General features: G+C 47.2%; 1 protein-coding gene across 1 annotated transcript; it reads left to right on the forward strand.

The window, feature by feature from the left end:
• Window positions 1–280: 280 nt before the first annotated feature.
• On the forward strand, window positions 281–15387 carry LOC309562189 (uncharacterized protein; the record flags this gene model as incomplete). The annotated part of the gene is made up of 2 exons (XM_082266311.1): window positions 281–1002; window positions 15321–15387. The coding sequence occupies 2 exons, from the start codon at window positions 281–283 to the stop codon at window positions 15385–15387; spliced, it is 789 nt and encodes a 262-aa protein (XP_082122437.1).
• Between the last annotated feature and the right edge of the window lie 4852 nt (window positions 15388–20239).

Genomic DNA, 20239 nt, shown 5'->3' on the forward strand with positions numbered 1-20239 from the left:
CCACAAAAGTCTCACCGATCCCCCAGGCCGTCCCATCATTGCATCCATGGAGAGTATCACCTCTGGTCTCTCCTTATACATAGACCATTTTCTCCAACCACTAGCTCAAAGTTTTCCTGCCTACATCAGAGACGGTACTCATCTGTTGGAACTACTGTCCCCCTACACATGGGAACCTAGTTATACCTGGATGTCTCTGGATGTTAATTCACTGTATACATCTATTCCACACCATTTCGGCCTCACAGCCCTAGATCATTTTCTGCATCTGGATCCTTACATGAGCCCCAAACAAGCCCACTTCATTCTGGAATGTACAAAATTTTGTCTCACTCACAACTATTTTAAATTTAATGATCAATTTTATTTACAAATCAACGGAACAGCCATGGGAGCAAATTTTGCACCTTCATACGCAAATTTAGCCATGGGGCTATGGGAATCCCAGAAAATATGGCACAACAACCCATATTCCAGACACCTTATCTTCTATGGTAGGTACATAGACGATATTCTTATAATTTGGGATGGACCCCCCGACATCATCCATAATTTCACACAACATTGCAACCAAAACCCCCACGGATTAACATTCACCCATGTCACCAATTCTGAACGACTTGCTTTTCTGGACCTTGAATTGTACTACATAGGAAATCAAATTCATGCCAAGAATTACTCCAAACCTACTGCAGGTAATTCCCTATTGCACTACAAGAGCTGCCATTACAACAAATGGACCAACAATATTCCCAAGGGACAATTTTGTCGGCTGAAGCGCAATTGCACCAGGCACGATGACTATGTAGCTGAAAGTCAGCTTCTAAAAGCCAAATTATTGGACAAAGGTTATCCACTCCCCCTGGTAGATCAAGCATATCATCTGTACCTCACAGATCCCCCTCCTGCCAAAACCCGAGACACATTTGATCAATCCATTCGTTTCACCACCAAATTCCATTACAAACACAAGACCATGGAACAGATTCTTCTAAAACACTGGCCTATACTCTTGGAGGACCCCCATCTCAAATTAGTCCTCCCAAGTACTCCCAGAGTCACATACAGGAAAGCACCCAACCTTAAAAACAAAATTGCACCCAGCAAACTTAAAACCATTAAAGACGCCACCCCTAGGGTGTGCCTGATTCCTTTAACAGGCATGTATAGGTGCAACAAGTCTTTGTGCAAAACCTGTGCATATGTAAAACATGGTAAAAAATCATTTCATACACATAACAAAACATACAACCTCGCTGATTTTTTCAATTGTTCATCTGATTTTGTAATCTATTGCCTCAGTTGTCCTTGCAACCTCCTCTATGTAGGACGCACGATCCGTCCCCTTCGACAAAGATTTGGGGAACACAGGAGAAAAATAGAGGAAGGAAAAGACAAACATAGCGTCCCCCGCCACTTTCTCAGACACCATGACAAATCTACCTCAAATCTTGAGGTATGGATCATTGAGCAAATATCAAAAGACCTTCCGGAAGCCGAAAGATTTCACAAACTGTGCGAACGTGAAACGTTTTGGATCTATTCCCTCAATACACTTTCGCCCAATGGGATGAACGAAGAATTGGATGTATCCACCATTCTTTAATTAGTCCCCTCTAGGGTTCACTTTAGGTAATCCATACAGTGCTAATTTTTATTTATTTATTCATTTATTTATTTTTTCCCACCCCCCTTCCTACCCTTCCTGCCGCCAACAATTCCTCATCCACTCACTGTCTAGCATTTATCCCTTGTCTCCACCGAATGATTATACATTCCATATTCATACCTCTTTCAGGTTGATATTCATCATTGTTCCCATTCCATCCATCTCATTGCATTAGTATCCATTTCCTGATTTTATACATACATGTATCAATATATACTATAAGAATTTTACATTATCACATACAAATATAATAATATTTTTTTTTTTTTTTTTAATATATATTTTTTTATTGTATATTTAGTCTCAGTTAATGATATGCTTACATCATATACAATTCTTTATTTATTTTGTTTACATTTATTTTTATTTTTAATTTCCCATTTTTGATTTTTATTTCTATTTTAATTTCATTTTTATATTTTATTTTTATTTTCATTAATATTTAATTTTATTTCCACATTTATCATTTCTTTCTCATTTCATCCCATGGTTTGTTTGTTTTTTTTTTTCCCCCCTCTAATTTTCCTCTCATTGTCTATGGCATTATTCTCTTTATGCATCGTATCACATGTATATTGTTTATTTTTATTTCTTACTGGTTTGACCTCTAGAGGGACCCTTGTTCCTCATACAGCCATAACGTAGAGTTATGTTTACTTTGATAGTAATTTAATAACTTCACCACCAGAGGGCATTGTTCCTCATACAGCTATAATGTAGAGTCATGTTTACTTTGATAGTAGTTTTATAACTTCACCACCAGAGGGCATTGTCCCGGAACACATAAATTGGTCCTTCTCTTTCCCTTTTACATTTGACTTTGAAAAAGGAGCGCGCGCTGGTTTCCCACCACAGTGCGCATGCTCGGAAACGCGTCAGTCATTACGCCGGAAGATCCTGTGGACAAGCATCACAGCCACTGTGCGGCCCAAGCCTCCATCTCACTGCGGTTTCACCCTGCTGTCCAAGCCTCCATCTCACTGCTGTGACACCCTCCACTTCCTGCTGGACAGGAAGAGGAAGAGAGGAGATGATTACAGACCCACAGTGATGACTCCAAGCCCCAGCCTCCACATGGACACCGGAAGGACCCATCTTGTCTGCTTATACTTACTTTGATGTAAGTTTTTATTACTTGTTTGCCATATTAAATCGCAGTCTTAACTCAGAGGCGCCTGTTTTCTCTTTTGTTTGTTGCATGTTTGGAGATCGCTTCTGCTCCCCAACAGGCTGGCCCTGAGCATTCAGACTATTTCCTCATCTCACCTTAAGACTTTATCATAGCCTTGATGTGCTATTATATGGACTATCGTTTTTATGTAGTGCTAACAGCTTGCGCCACTTGTTCCATTTCTTGTCTGTGAGAAGCATGGTGAGTCCATGGAATAGTTTATATTTTGCCACAATTAACGGGAAAATTATTATTTTTTTTTTTTTTTTTACACAAAGTTGTCAGTAAATGATATAATGCTCACACATGCCATAGGTATATGTGAAAAGACACCCAAAAATACATTCTGCTGCTTCTCCTGAGTACAGGGATACCCCATGTGTGAGACTTTTTGGCAGTCTAGCCGCGTACAGGACCTGGAAAACCAATCCGCACCTTCTGGCTTTCTAAGGGCGTAAATTGTTGATCTCACTCCTTACTATCTATCGCACTTTTGAAGTCCATAAAAAGCCAAGATGGCACAAAACCCCCCCAAATGACCCCATTTTGCAAATTAGACACTCCAATCTATTTGCTGAGAGGCATGGTGAGTATTTTGCAGCTCTCATTTTCTTGGGAAAATGAAGAAAAAAAAACAGTAAAATGCATTTTTTCCTCTTTTTTCAATTTCCAAAACTTTGTGACAAAAAGTGAGATCTGCAAAACACTCAACATGCCTCTCTGCAAATAGCTTAGGGTGTCTACGTTCCGAAAAGGGGTCATTTGGGGCGGGGGGGGTTGTGCTGTCTTGGCATTTCATGGCCTCCGAAACTGATAGGTAGTCAGGAGTGAAATCAACAATTTACGCCCTTGGAAAGACTGAAGGTGCGGATTGGTTTTCGGGGTCCTGTACTCGGCTAGACTGCAAAAAAGTCTCACACATGGGGCATCCCACATTAAGTACTTGGGCATTAATATTGGAAAGTCACCGTCATCAATATACTCCTTGAATTTTCCCCCAGTAATTGACACGATCATCAAACAAATGGGGGTTTGGTCGGCCCTACCCCTCTCTCTTCTGGGCAGATGCCATCTTTTCAAAATGGTTGGCTATCCAAAACTTCTGTACCCAATGCAAACCATTCCACTATTACTCAAACATAAAGACTCCCAAAAACTTTATAAGGCTTTGTCCGCATTCTTGTGGCACATGAAGCGACCACGTATCTCACTAAAGAAGCTCCAAATGCCCAGAAGAGAGGGGGGCCAACATTCCAGACATCAGACTCTACAACTTATCCTGTCTTTTGAGGGTGGGTCTTGACTGGATCACAGGGAAGTCTAGATTTTCTAACTTTGAATTGGAATCCCACATGGTGTCACCTCTTAGCTTAGCAGCTTTGTTACATTGTTCTTTACCTACTATACCGGCATCTCTGAGAAATAATTTGTTGTTGCGGGATACTGTGATAGCATGGAGGGAAGTGTCCAAGTTATTATCTCTGTCTCCCCGCTTCTCCAAATGCCTCCCAATCATGGGCCACCCCTTGTTTCCGCAAACCAGACAATACCTGCCCTTCTCTACATGGCCCGACAAGGGTCTCTCCCTTGCCCATCAGCTATTTGACCCTAACTCGGGTCGTCCACGTCCCTACTCAGAACTTTGTGACCTACACAATATACCACTTCACCATTTCCTGCATCTCCAACAAGCCACAAAGTTTGCTGAAGTCTTATGTCCAGATAAGAGCAAGCGCTCCTGTGACTCTTTGCTTGACGTCAAATTAGGAAATTAACGATATCGGATGTATATAAACCCCTCTTAAATCACCGTCTCCATAGAAAGGACATTGATCCACCAACGCCCTGGAAGACCGCCTTTCACTACCCTCCTTGTTCACCTCCATTCTCAGCGGCTTTAATACGACCTGTAAATTCATTGAAAACGAATTCTGGAGGGAACAACAACTAAAGATTATGCATAGGGCCTACTCTCCTTTTGCATCTTCTGCTACCTCGCCCACAGGTCAAGCATGTTCTTGGTGTCTACTGCATAGACCAACCCTATCCCATAGACTGTGGGACTGTCCTCAAATTGCCAAGTTTTGGTTGGATGTGCAGCATTTAGTTTCAACCGTATCAGGATTACCCCTAATGAACAACCCACTCCTCCTTCTGTTCGGAAATCTTCATGGTCCTACCCTGGGCCTGGCCCCGACACAGTCAGTTATATTATACCAGAACAAACCCTGGATATCTACATGTCTCATGGTCGCCAGAAGGTCTATCCTCAGGAAGTGGATCTCCCACGACCCCCCTAAGATCCAGGGGGTGCACGAAGATCTTAGTTCACTTATGGTTAAGGAACTACTGGATGTAAAGCTATTGTCGGGCTCCCCCGCACACTTCCAAGCCAAGTGGAACTCGTACCTGTCTTATTTTCCCCAGCCTTCTTCTGGAACACCCTGATTGTAAATTATTGTGGGCCACTGTGAGCATCTTGTCTTATTATGTTAGATTCTTTGTGCCGACCTGAACCTCCCTTTTCTTCTTACCCGACTCTCTCGTTTATCTCCCTCCCTCTCTCGGTATTCCTTTCCTTTCCCCAGTTACTTAATACCCCCCCCCCCACTCCCACTACTCTACTCTACTCCCCCCCTCCTCCCTCTCTGCTTCATCCCCACACGACATCTAGTGCAACTCCAGATCAGATCGTGTCTTCATCTCCTATCTGTATGAGTACAGTTGTATGGTTTACTGATATGTTCATTTGTATTCTTCCATATGTTTATGGTTCTTTCTTATTTTGTATTTCAAAAAACTCCAATAAAATTTGGTATAAATAGAAAAAAGGGGTCTGGTCAGGAAGGGGGTAAAATCTTCCGGGGCTTAAGTGGTTAACTATACACATCAGCTCTGCAGCCTACTGCACTGATCGAGTGAGAATATGACTCCTGTAAACCGCATTGGCCACACATGGATCGAAATTCAGCTGGGCCCTGCTGAACCAGCCACATTTTGATCCATGTATGGCCAGTTTAAGGAAGTTACAAATCTTTCTGCATACATGTCATGGTTTAAGGCTGGCCATACATGGAACTGTTAAACTGAACAGATTTCCCCATCCACACAAGCGAGGTGTGTTGTAGAAGTTTTATTAATATTTATGTGGACATTTCTTTAGGATGTATTTTTAGTTAAATTGCCATTATGTCTCCCAGTGTCAGTTTACCGGTACCTCGTAACTTTAATCACTATGCGAATATTGCTTTAACTGGCATTGAGGAAAGACTTGTTAGTGGAACTCTTCCATTAGATGGAATTGCACAAAACTTGTAGCCTGATTTATGGCAAGGAGCAATCCATCGCACAAATATATATCCGCCATCGAGAGCACCAGTATTCACTGCAGAGATTTGTTTGTGATGTGGAATTCTTATAGTTTTACCAGGATTAATGGCTGGCATCTTTCTATTATATTTGATCCATATGAATGACATAAGACTGCTGCTATTGTCTTTTGCAGATATAATAAAGTCCCATTCACTGGAACAATAGCATGATCAGTATCAAATAGGGTTTATATGAACCATGAAAGGATTTATGTGGTTCCGCGCTTAGGATAGGGGGTATATAAGGAAAAATATATATGATACCGCACCTGGCTGCTGCCCACTTCAAAAAATGCAACCCTGAAAGGGGAGCATTTGAATGAATAAGAAAAAAAGGAGAAGTAATTGGCGCTGCCTGGTGGGGTATTGGGAATGCAATTTATGGTTGCTAGCCTCCTGAATTAAGTTATATAAAAAAATCTATGTACTGTGATTTAGGGTATATAAAACAACATGGACAAATTGGTAAAACTGGGTCAATCTATGTGTAGAATCAATGGTGTTCCATGTGTAAATCAAAGCATCAAAAAATCTTAAAAATTATAAAAAACCAACATATACATACAATGTGTACAATCGGTGGGTATAAAGTGCAACAAAAGAGTGCAATAGTGGATATCAGGAGTGAAATGAAAAAATTAGTTAAAATATCCAATCATAAATAGGCAACCATATCATCACAATCAATAGATATAACCATAAAAATTCTAATAAATAGAAGTGCAAATAGAGTGCATATATATAGCTGCCAAAAAATACGTGCAAAGGTGCAAAAAGGTGAAAACGATCAAAAAGATCTTTCTGCTAATACAGCTGTGCAAAAGAAACGGCAGCACAAAAAATTGAAGTGTCCTTATAGATTATGAAGCAAATAAATCACAACACATGTGCAATCTCGGTGATTGACAGATCCAGAGCGTGACCACGTCATTTCCGTTTTCCGAACCCGAGGCCTGGAACGCACATCCGGCGGTTGACGCGCACGCCATCCCCTAGCGTGCACCGCAAGTGAGGAGGTTGCGGCTCCTATGCCAGACGGGCATACGATAGGTTACACTTTTATGTGAGTACATGTCCTTTTTTTAACAATAAAGTGTCTTTTAAAACGATATTACACTATCGGAGGCTCCTTCCCTTTTCTTCTACATACCCTGGTACTGAATTGGAATTCATTATATCTACTGAGCTGACACCTGAACACTATTAAAGGAGAGAGATCGAGATCTGGGGACATCCTTGATTGCCAGTGTATGTGTCAGGGCACAAACACCAGGAGAAGGGCTCTAGGACCCAGCAGCGCTATCAGCACTTTGGCAGGAGAAGGACTTTAGGACCCAGCAGCACTACCAGCAATTTACCTGGGCCTATTTAAGGAAACCTGCCAGTGATTTTAGTTGCTGGTTGATCTTCAGCTCCTCCAGTGTGTTATCCCTGTGATATTCCAGTTCCTGTCTCCTGTTACCAACCCGGCTTGTCCTTGACCTGTCTCCTGATTGCTTCCTGTGTTTGACCTCGGCTATCCACCTGACCACGCTTGCTCTGATATCCACCTGGCTCCTGATCTTGGCTATCCACCCGACCACGTTCCAGTCTCAGCATTATCCAAGTCCTGTAAACACCTCACGGGCGCCACCTGTCTGCTGATTCCACTCCAGCACTCCAGCTGTACTCTGGATCCTCGTGCACACAATCCAGCAGGCGACCCGTGCTACTTTGGGCCTGACCTCTCCTGTTCTCATCCTCAGGGGGGTCTGGAACTTAGCCGCAAGGGAAGCCCTCTCTCTCCATTGGCCTCTAGCACCAGGTACGTGATAGTATCAACCAGCCAAGATGTCTGAGGCCGAGAGAGGTGCTTCCGCATTAGAGGCCCTAGGTCAGCAGATTACAGTTCTTACACAAACAGTCCAGAGCTTACAAGATGGCTACTTTCAGCTGGAAGGACGCCTTCACCCTCTCAGTTGTTCTGCTACAGCCGCACCTGCTATGGGTTTACCCCCTCCGGAGCCCAGAGTTCCCACTCCCGATCGCTTTTCAGGTGACCGACGGAAATTCAGAGCTTTCAAAAATGCTTGTGACCTTTACTTTGCCCTGCAACCAAGGACTTTTTCTCTTGAGACTGTCAAGGTGGGTTTCATCATTTCACTCTTATCTGATGAGCCACAGTCCTGGGCTCATAATCTCATTGAGCAAAAGAACTCAGTCCTGGATTCAGTTTTCACCTTCTTTGAAGCTATGGCTACCTTATATGATGATCCACAACGGACGGCCACCGCAGAGTCGGCCCTTCATGCTCTTGTACAAGGCAGACGACCTGTGGAGGATTACATTGTGAAATTTCGCAAGTGGTCAGCTGATACTGGGTGGAATGATGCCGCCCTAAAATACCAGTTCCGGCAAGGCTTATCTGAGTCTCTCAAGGACGAGTTGGCTAGGATTGAGGCTCCCGCCTCACTAGAGAGTCTCATCCAAGTCTCTATCCAACTAGACCGACGGCTGCGGGAGCGAAGGTCCGAACGCACTCAGACCCTTCGACCCACATGGATAATGCCAAAGGTCCCAGGACCAACACTCCCAGCCTCTATTCCCCAGTCCATGAATATGTCCGATGGGGAACCCATGCAAACTGGCCTACTCCGCCCTGCTTTAACCCCTGAAGAGAGAGCACGCAGACGACAGGATAACTTGTGTCTCTACTGTGGGACTTCGGGCCACTTCCTTCGCAGTTGTCCTGTCCGCCCAAGGAAGTCCAGCCTTCCACGCCCCTCTTACCTTCAGTTGTCTGGGACTATATCCACTCATTTAATTCTCCCCATCTCTCTGCAGGTGGATGGAAAGGAAGTAAAGCTGCAGGCGATCATTGACTCTGGAGCCTGTAGTTGCTTCCTGGATATCAACCTAGCCAAGAACTTGCGCATACCCCTGAAACTGAAGGAACAAAGACTTGATGTACATTTAGCAGATGGCACTGCTCCTAGCTCTGGACCAGTCACTCAGGAGACTATCCCTGTCCTTGCCACAACAGAAGCAGGCCATCGGGAATTTCTCCGCTTTGATGTCATCAGGTCTCCTATTTTCCCAGCCATCCTAGGGATACCCTGGCTACGGGCCCACAACCCGCAAATTGACTGGCCCAAGGGAGAAATCATCTTCTCATCTTCCTATTGTCAGCAACACTGTGGCGTCCCTACGCCTGTCAACTCTTCAGTGTGTCTCTCCGTTCAACCTACACCGGATCCCTGTCATGCTGTTCCTTCAGCCTACCTTGACTTCCTTGATGTGTTTGACAAAAAAGGTGCCGATGCCTTGCCCCCACATCGGTCCTACGACTGCCCAATTGAGTTGCTACCTGGAGCTGAAGTCCCCTTTGGGCGCATCTTTCCGTTATCCGAAGTGGAGCTGGAGGCCCTCCGACAATATATAGATGAAAACCTTGCCAAAGGATTCATCCGCCCTTCATCGTCACCTGCTGGAGCTGGCATTTTCTTCGTCGAGAAGAAGGATCGTTCTCTCAGACCATGCATTGACTATAGGGACCTTAATAAAATTACTATCAAGAACAGATACCCACTCCCTCTCGTCCCTGAGTTATTCCAAAGATTCCGAACAGCCCAGGTTTTCACGAAGTTGGACTTGCGGGGGGCCTATAACCTGGTTCGTATTAGGGAAGGTGATGAGTGGAAGACCGCCTTCCGAACACGCTTTGGTCACTTTGAGTACCTTGTGATGCCCTTCGGGCTATGTAATGCCCCCGCCACATTCCAACATTTTGTGAATGATATTTTCAGAGAATACCTTGACCTGTTCTTAATCGTCTATCTGGACGACATACTAATTTTCTCAGCCTCGCTTGAACTCCATCGAGAGCACGTCAGAAAAGTGTTAAAGACCTTAAGAACCCATGGCTTATATGCTAAAGCAGAAAAGTGTGAGTTCGAGAAACAATCTATCCAGTTCTTAGGACTCATAATCTCCACGAAAGGGATTTCCATGGATCCTCAGAAGGTATCAGCAATCTTGGAGTGGCCTGCACCTTCTGACAAGAAAGGGGTCCAGAGGTTTGTGGGCTTCGCTAATTTTTATAGGAAATTTATTCGGAATTTCTCAACTATTATTGCCCCGATCACCCAGCTCACTCGCCTGCACTCACGCTTCTCCTGGAACCAAGATTCTCAAGCGGCTTTCGAAAAACTGAAGGCTCTCTTCACCTCTGCTCCAGTGTTGCAACACCCTGACCCAGCTCTTCCCTTTGTCCTTGAGGTGGACGCATCCGAAGTAGCTACGGGAGCCGTGCTCTCGCAGCGTCAGGGCCCAAAGGCCCTGCTCCACCCAGTAGCCTATTGCTCCAGGAAGCTGAATCAGGCCGAAAGAAACTATGACGTGGGTGACAGAGAACTCCTGGCAATTAAAGTCGCTCTCGAAGAATGGAGGTACCTCCTGGAGGGCGCTAACCATCCAATTATGATCTTCACAGATCACAAAAATTTGGAATATTTAAGATCTGCAAAACGCCTAAGACCTCGACAAGCCAGGTGGGCCTTATTCTTTTCGAGATTTAATTTCCACTTGACATACCGCCCAGGTTCCAAAAATGGGAAAGCCGATGCCCTGTCCAGGATGTTCCCCGAATCTGCTGAATGTGCTCCTCCAAGCACTATCTTATCTGCCCAAAATTTTTTGCTGATTCAACCTAACCTAAAGGCATCCATTGAACAAGCTTCTGTATCGTGCCCCGAATCCGAACATGACTCGTTAAGGAGGCAGGGTGGATTACTTTGGCACCAGGACAAAATCTTTGTACCTCAAGAAGCTAGGTCTCTGGTTCTCAGGGCATTCCACGACCACCGACTTGCAGGGCACTTTGGGGCCCGTAAAACTAACGAGCTCATTCAGCGGTCCTTTTGGTGGCCTAACCTCAGTCGGGACTGTAGATCCTACGTCAAGTCATGCACCATATGTCTACGTAGCAAAAGTGACAAAGTCAAAGCCTGGGGGTTATTAAGACCCTTGCCTATCCCTAATCGCCCCTGGGAAATGATTTCTATGGATTTTATTGTTGATCTTCCTCCCTCTGAAAGATTCACGACCATCCTTGTTGTGGTAGACCGATTATCAAAAATGGCCCACTTCATACCAATGATTGGTACTCCCTCTGCAGCGGAAACCGCTCACATGTTTATCAAGGAGATCATAAGACTTCATGGACTACCAAAGAACATTGTTTCGGATCGGGGGGTGCAATTCACCTCTAGGTTTTGGAGAGCCCTTTGTAAAGCCTTGGAAGTGGAACTCTGCTTATCATCTGCCTACCATCCCCAAAGTAATGGGCAAACGGAGCGTACTAACCAAACCCTCGAGCAATACCTCCGCTGCTTTTCAGCTTTTTCCCAAGATGACTGGGCATCCCTGCTTCCGCTGGCGGAATTTGCCTATAATAACTCTGTCCATTCAGCTACAAATCAGTCCCCATTCTGGGCTAATTATGGATTCCACCCTGCTGCCCTGCCTGAAATTATGCCTGAAACTTCTGTACCTACCTTGCAGGACAGACTTGTTTTAATTCAAAACAATTATCAGGTCCTCCGGGAGTCCATACAGAAAGCCCAAGTGGATTACAAAAAACACTTTGATCGGAAACGGAGGGGAAATCTTTCCTTCAAGGTTGGGGACAAAGTGTGGCTGTCTACTGCCAACCTGAAATTGGCCTGCCCTTCACGGAAGCTAGGGCCAAGGTATATTGGGCCTTTTCAGATCAAACGGGAAATTAACCCAGTGGCTTACGAACTATCTTTGCCTGACTCATATAGGATCCATCCGGTTTTTCACACCTCCTTGCTTAAACCAACTGTTCCAGATCCATTTCCAGGGAGAGTGGAGCCACCTCCACCGCCAGTGACGATTGGTGAGGACACAGAATTCGAGGTGGAAGCAATCCTGGACTGCAGGAAGAGAGGGAGACAAACCCAATTCTTAATTAAATGGAAAGGGTATCCACCCGAAGAAAGCTCATGGGAACCCGAAGCCAATGTACATGCCCCCAGACTCCTCCAAGAGTTTAAGGACAAATACCCAGAGAAAATTTCTCAAATAGGCATCCGGAGGCTGCCCGTCAGGGGGGGGCACTGTCAGGGCACAAACACCAGGAGAAGGGCTCTAGGACCCAGCAGCGCTATCAGCACTTTGGCAGGAGAAGGACTTTAGGACCCAGCAGCACTACCAGCAATTTACCTGGGCCTATTTAAGGAAACCTGCCAGTGATTTTAGTTGCTGGTTGATCTTCAGCTCCTCCAGTGTGTTATCCCTGTGATATTCCAGTTCCTGTCTCCTGTTACCAACCCGGCTTGTCCTTGACCTGTCTCCTGATTGCTTCCTGTGTTTGACCTCGGCTATCCACCTGACCACGCTTGCTCTGATATCCACCTGGCTCCTGATCTTGGCTATCCACCCGACCACGTTCCAGTCTCAGCATTATCCAAGTCCTGTAAACACCTCACGGGCGCCACCTGTCTGCTGATTCCACTCCAGCACTCCAGCTGTACTCTGGATCCTCGTGCACACAATCCAGCAGGCGACCCGTGCTACTTTGGGCCTGACCTCTCCTGTTCTCATCCTCAGGGGGGTCTGGAACTTAGCCGCAAGGGAAGCCCTCTCTCTCCATTGGCCTCTAGCACCAGGTACGTGATAGTATGGGAGCGATCCCTTATTATCGACCCGCTGTTTACCCCTGTAGGGGTAAGGGAATCTGGTAAGCGCAGGACCCCAGGCTCAGGGGAATACTTCTTCCTTCTGCCCATTCACCACACTCTGGGCATAGAGAAAAGAGCACCATAATCACTATATATGGACTATACAATCTAGGACTTCTCTGGATCTGTCAGAATCACCGAGATTGCACATGTGTTGTGATTTATTTGCTTCATAATCTATAAGGACACTTCAATTTTTTGTGCTGCCGTTTCTTTTGCACAGCTGTATTAGCAGAAAGATCTTTTTGATCGTTTTCACCTTTTTGCACCTTTGCACATATTTTTTGGCAGCTATATATATGCACTCTATTTGCACTTATATTTATTAGAATTTTTATGGTTATATCGATTGTGATGATATGGTTGCCTATTTATGATTGGATATTTTAACTAATTTTTTATCATTTCACTCCTGATATCCACTATTGCACTCTTTTGTTGCACTTTATACCCACCGATTGTACACATTGTATGTATATGCTGGTTTTTTATAATTTTTAAGATTTTTTGATGCTTTGATTTACACATGGAACACCATTGATTCTACACATAGATTGACCCAGTTTTACCAATTTATCCATGTTGTTTTATATACCCTAAATCACAGTACATAGATTTTTTTATATAACTTAATTCAGGAGGCCAGCAACCATAAATTGCATTCCCAATACCCCACCAGGCAGCGCCAATTACTTCTTTTTTTCTTATTTATATGAACCATATTTGATAGGATCCACTAACAGGATATGATGAGTTCATGCTTGTGAATTAGCATGGCTGGGTGCATGGGAATCTATGTAGCAGCCATGTTTCTTTGTTCACCTGGCAGTTAGTCTCTGCACTCAGTGATGTTCATACATAAACATTGACTCTTTTCTATTGTACTTTGGAATGTATATATGTCTGGGGGCGTGGCCAGCGCGGGACAGTGATGGACGCCTGATCTCCCGCTCCGCAGATAGACGACTCCATCCAGCGCCATCCACAGCAACACAGACAGGATCCGAGCCCGATTTTCACCCCAGTTGACCGCGGCAACCTGCAGCGATGTCCCACAAGCAAAAGGAGAAAGGGCCGAAGAAACTCACCGCTTGCTTCCCCGCGCCTCGGGGGAAGCAGCGGGTGCACTATACTGACCTGCCGGAGGACGCTGCCTCGGCTGAACCCCTGCTGTCAGGTACTCTCTCCCCCTTCGCATCTGCTCCCTCCAGCCCTTCCTGCACGAGCCCAGCTAAGTCAAAATTGAGGCTAGACAGCGCTGACAAGGCCCCACAGCCTGGGAGCTCCAGTAACCCTCTACTGCCCATCTCCCTGGGGACATCTCCATTTGCGGCCTTTCCCACGGTAGGCCAGCCTATCATGGACACAGCTCAAGGAAATGATGTATGCCCTCCATAACTCTCTCCAAGCGAACATTGTGACACTTGCTAACAAATTCTCAGCAGAAGTCCACTCCCTAGGGGACAGGGTACACACTGTAGAATACTAAATATCAGAGATTGAGACCACTGTGAATGATTTGGTAGAGGCACATGAAGAACATGTGGATGAGCGACACTGGATCAAAGCAAAAAATGCAGATCTGGAGGATCGCTCCAGAAGAAATAACCTTAAAATCCGTGGCATTCCTGAAACTGCTTCCTGCTGAGCTACACAAATTTGCCACGGACCTTTTCTTAGCTATATTGCCTGGAGCGTCTCCCCTGGAGCTGACGGTTGACTGTATTCACAGGGTCCCAAAGCCCCCTTTCCTCCCTCAGCATGTTCCCCCGCGACACATTGCTACGTGTGCACTTCTACCAAACTAAGGAATCCATCTTAACCAAAGCTAGATCCTTGGGCACTCTCCCTGACCCCCTACTCAGCTGTGCAAATCTTCAAGGACCTCTCTAAGCATACCCTAGATATGCGCAGACAACTTTCCACCATTACCAAAGCCGTGCGCAACCACAACCTGCCGTACAAGTGGAAACACCCTTCCAAGATCTTAGTGGAGGGGAATGGAGAATCATACACAGTCACCACGCTTGAAAGGGGCATATCCCTGTTAAATTCTTGAGCATCATCCCTGATCCGGTTCCCCCCCGGGAGCGAAAAAATCCCCAGAGTTCCCCCTCAATGGCATTCCCTGCCTCAATGCCCTGCAAGGGACACTTGAAGTCTGGACTCGTGCATCCTATTTTTTCTTTTTTTATCTTTTTTTACCTCTTCATCATTGGGTCCTGTTCTGAATCCAGCCCGTTTGGCTACTGAACTGTTCTTAACCCCATTTGGAAACGGCTACACCAGCCCATGGTTTCCACCCGATTTTATGTTCCCTTGTTGTCTTGATTTGTTTTGTCCTCTTTTTTTTCCCCCTTCTGCAGGTGTAACAGATGTTGTGCTCCCAAGCAACGCTATGTCTCCTTCCAGGACCTATTGGAATTTCCTTAAGCTCTCCAGATCCGCCAGCACACTACAGCCGCCCTGGAGCATGCCTAGACGGTCAACAGCTCGTCACTCATTCTTTAAGTTTCCAAAAGACTGCTTACGGTTCCGTGAGTAACGACTTATCGCACACTCCGACACTCACTTATGACAGTTAAAATCTTATCCCTGAACGCCAATGGCCTCAACCATCTGGCCAAGTGAGCTTCGCTGTGGCGCACTGCCATCAAGCACAAAGCAGATGTAGTTTGTGCCCAAGAGACTCATTTTTTGGATCAGCATGCTCCTACCTGCTCCCATAGAGACTACCCTACAGTATTCACATCCTCCTGTTCCTGTGTCCTATTGGCCGTTCACAAAGATCTGGACTTTGATCTAATGTCATCAGTAGGGTTGAGCGGACACCTAGATGTCCGTGTTCGATGGGTTCGGCCGAACTTTAAAAAAAAGTCCGGGTCCGTGTCCCGGACTTTTACCGCTTTTCCCGGACACCGAACCCCATTGAAGTCAATGGGGACCCGAACTTTAAGGCACTAAAATGGCTCTAAAACACCAATGGAAAGGGCTAGAGTGCTGCAAATGGCAGCAAAACGTAATTAAGAGCATGGCAAGTGCTCTGCAAACAAATGTGGATAGGGAAATAACTTAAAACAACAAAAAAAAAAACAGAAAAATAAAACAATGTTCTTCATCTCTGAAGGACGAGGCCCATATGGAGTAGGAGGGAGGTTGAGGTGGTGGTGGATGTGGCGGTGTCATAGGCATGCGCACAGGGTGTGCCTGGTGTACCTGGGCACACCCTAATCACCTAGGGCACATAGCATTATCGCTCTGTTTGCCAGTGAGGAGATGGGAAAGATCTCCCTCGCACCTGCTCTGCTCTATTTCTCTTTGCCAGCAGGGAGAGTAATGTATCGGGGCCATGTACATGTAGGCAAACACATGCATGTGTATTTCAACTTTGGGGTGCACACCCTAATGCAATAGGCTGCGCACACCTATGGGCGGTGTAGGTGGAAGCGGCGGTGGAGGAGGACCAGGGCCGGATTAAGAGCATCACGGTCTTGGTGCTGAGGATTTTGAAGGGCCTTAAGGGCCGTGCCTTGGCATGCACCCAGAGGAGGAAGGGTGCAGCCATGCATGCCTAATTCAACATGGGATGCTGTCTCTGAAGCCCATAAACACATCCATGCATCGGCAACTGTCCCTCCTTGTCCGGCCTTCGCGCTGTGTGGGGAGGTTCTGAGGGTGCTGCCTGGGGAAGCGAGCATAGAAGCCAGACTTCTGTGTTTACAAGTGACAGAAGAGCGGTCACAGTGAATATGGCCAACCCGGGGCCTATATAAAAGGTAGGGGCCTGCATGGAGCTGCAGCTCCAATAGCCCCTACGTTAATCTGGCCCTGAGGAGGAGGACGAGGTAGCCAACACTGCTTCTTTTCACAAATTTTAAATGAGGGTACACCCCAAAAGAGTGAGAAAGAGCAAAAATGGAACAATGGCTGGGTAAGGTCGGTATCCATTGCTATTCTGCACAAGGTACGGAAAAGTCCCGTGGGATCCATGCCTGGTTCATTTTAATGAACGTGAGCTTGTCCACATTGTCTCTGGACAGGCGGCTGCGCTTGTCTGTTATAACACCCCCAGCCGTGCTAAATACCCGTTCAGATAATACACTGGCTGCAGGGCACGCCAGCACCTCCAAGGCGTAAAGGGCAAGCTCAGGCCATGTGCCCAATTTGGAGACCCAGAAGTTGAAGGGGGCAGACCCCTCATTCACTACATGTAGGCGTGTGCACACATACTGCTCCTCCATGTTGGTAAAATGCTGCCTCCTGCTAAGACGTTCCATCTGAGCTGCTGGTGCTGCTGTTTGTTGTGGCGTGCTGACAAAGCTTTTCCACATTTCGGCCATGCTAACCCTGCCTTCTGAGGTGCTGGCGGTGCCCTGGTTGAGTTGGCGACCTCCTCCTCCTCCTCCTCCTCCGCCTTGTGCTTCCACTGTGGCCCCGCTGTCAGATGGGAATGCCAGCAGCATCGCGTCTACCAGCGTGCGCTTGTACTCGCGCATCTTGCGATCGCGCTCCAGTGAGTGAATTAAGGACGGTACGTTGTCCTTGTAACGGGGATCCAGCAGCGTGGCCACCCAGTAATCAGCACAAGTTAGAATGTGGGCAACTCGGCGGTCGTTGTGGAGACACTGCAGCATGTGATTGCTCATGTGTGCCAGGCTGCCCAGAGGCGACGAAAGGCTGTCCTTTGTGGGAGGTGTATCGTCCGTGTCCTCTGTATCCCCCCAGCCATGCACCAGTGATGGCCATGAGCTGGCCTGGGTGCCACCCTGCTGTGAACATGGTTCCATCTCCTCCTCCAGCTCCTCCTCCTCCTCATCCTCCAGAACTGTGCCCCTGCTGGACAATTGTGTCCCTGGCGTTTGTGTGTGCAGGAACCCACCCTCGGAGCCCCTTGCGAATGACTGCCCTGAAAGCCTTTGAAATGTTACCTCTTCATCCTCCTCCTCCTCATCCTGTGCCACATCCTCTTCCATCATCGCCCGAATTGTTTTTTCAAGGAGGCATAGAAGTGGGATAGTTAAGCTGAGAACGGCGTCATTGCCACTGGCCATGTTGGTGGAGTACTCAAAACAGCGCAACAAGGCACACAGGTCTCGCATGGAGGCCCAGTTATTGGTGGTGAAGTGGTGCTGTTCCGCAGAGCGACTCACGCGTGTGTGCTGCAGCTGAAACTCCACTATTGCCTGCTGCTGCTCGCAGAGTCTTTGCAGCATGTGCAAGGTGGAGTTCCACCTTGTGGGCACGTCACATATGAGGCGGTGAGCGGGAAGGCCGAAGTTACGCTGCAGCCCTGCCAGGCGAGCAGCAGCAGGGTGAGAACGCCGAAAGTGCGCACAGACTTTCTGCAGCAGCTCTGACATATCGGGGTAGTTTTTAAGGAACCTCTGCACCACCAAATTCAGCACATGCGCCAGGCAAGGGATGTGCGTCAAACCGGCTAGGCCCAGAGCTGCTATGAGATTTCGCCTGTTATCGCACACCACCAGGCCGGGCTTGAGGCTCGCTGGCAGCAACCACTCATTTGTCTGCTGTTCCATGCTCCTCCACAACTCCTGCGCGGTGTGTGGTTTGTCCCCCAAACAGGCAAGTTGTAAAACTGCCTGCTGTCGTTTAGCCCTGGCCGTGCTGAAGTTGGTGGTGAAGGTATTACGCTGTCCGGATGAGGAGGCGGTAGAGGATGAGGTAGCGGAGTAGGATGAGTTAGGAACAGGAGGCAAACTGAAGCGCCCTGCAATCCTCGGTGGTGGAAGGACATGTGCCAAATTGCTATCCGCCTCAGGCCCATCCGCCACTGCATTTACCCAGTGTGCCGTTAGGGAGATATAACGCCCCTGACCGTGCTTACTGGTCCACGTATCGGTAGTTAGGTGGACCTTGGCACAGATGGCATTGCGTTGCGCAGTGCACACCTGATTTTTTCCCCCACTTGGTTGTGCAGGGAAGGGATGGCTTGCCTGGAAAAGTAGTGGCGGCTGGGCACGACGTACTGTGGGACAGCCACCGACATAAGCTTTTTAAAACTGGGCGTCTCCACCAGACGGAATGACAGCATTTCAAAGGCCAATAATTGTGAAATGCTGGCATTCAGGGCAAGGGATCGCGGGTGGGTAGGGGGGTACTTCCTCTTCCTCTCAAGTGTTTGGGAGATGGAAAGCTGAACGCTTCCACGGGACATTGTGGAGATGGTTGTTGGTGACCCAGGTGGTGGTGTTGCTGACAGATCGTCTGTTTGCGGGGTGGCAGGTGCCGGTATGACTACAGAGGTGGCTGGAGCGGCCGAGACTGCAGCAGAAGAGGAAGCAGGATGAGCCAGAGACGTTTCTTGGTTTTGAAGGTGTGTACTCCACTGCAGCTCGTGCTTTGCACTTAGATGCCTGATCATGCAGGTTGTGCTCAGGTTGAGAAGGTTTATGCCTCGCTTCAGGCTCTGATTGCACAGGGTGCAAACCACTTGTGTCCTGTCATCAGCACATTTTCTAAAGAACTTCCACGCTAGAGAACTCTTTTGAGCTGACTTTGGTGCGCTCGTTCCCTTGCTGCGTTGGGCAGTAGCAGGCGTAGTGTCTAGGGCACGGCCGCTCCGCTTCTGCACCCTGCTCCCTCTTCTGCTGTGCTGGTGGCTCTGTGCGACCACCGCCTCTTCCTCCAAACTACTCAGGTCACCTGCATGACCTTCATTCCATGTGGGGTCGAGGACCTCATCGTCCTCCACATCATCTTCCACCCAGTCTTCACCCCTGCCCTCCCTGTCGGTCTCCACAATGCTGAACGCCGCAGCAGTTGGCACCTGCGTTTCGTCATCATCGGAGACGTGCTGTGATGGTCCTTCCATGTACTCATCTTGAGAAATAAGTGGTTGGGCATCGCTGCACTCAATCTCTTCCACTTCTGGGGCAGGGCTAGGTGGATGGCCCTGGGAAACCCTGCTGACAGAGTCCTCAAAAAGAATAAGAGACTGCTCTATGGCTTGGGGCTCAGACTGCTTGCCTGATTTGCAAGGGGGTGAGGTGAAAGACGGTTGGACATTGGCTGCAGGTGCCAACTCTGACCTTTCTGCAGTAGACTGGGTGGGAGACAATGTGAAGGAACTGGAGGCACTGTCAGCAGCAAACCAATCTACTATCGCCTCTCTGTGTTCTGGCCTCATCACTTCTAGAGGCGTATGATGCCCTACCAAATACTGATGCAGGTTCTGTCGCCTACTCACACTTGAGGAAGGTGTTTCACTTGTGCGTGTAGCTGGCACAGATCGACCACGTCCTCTCCTTGCAACAGGAGCTCTAGC

The sequence above is a fragment of the Pelophylax lessonae genome, assembly GCF_965119305.1.
Source record: "Pelophylax lessonae genome assembly, chromosome: 8".
In the NCBI taxonomy this organism is placed as follows: Eukaryota; Metazoa; Chordata; class Amphibia; order Anura; family Ranidae; genus Pelophylax; species Pelophylax lessonae.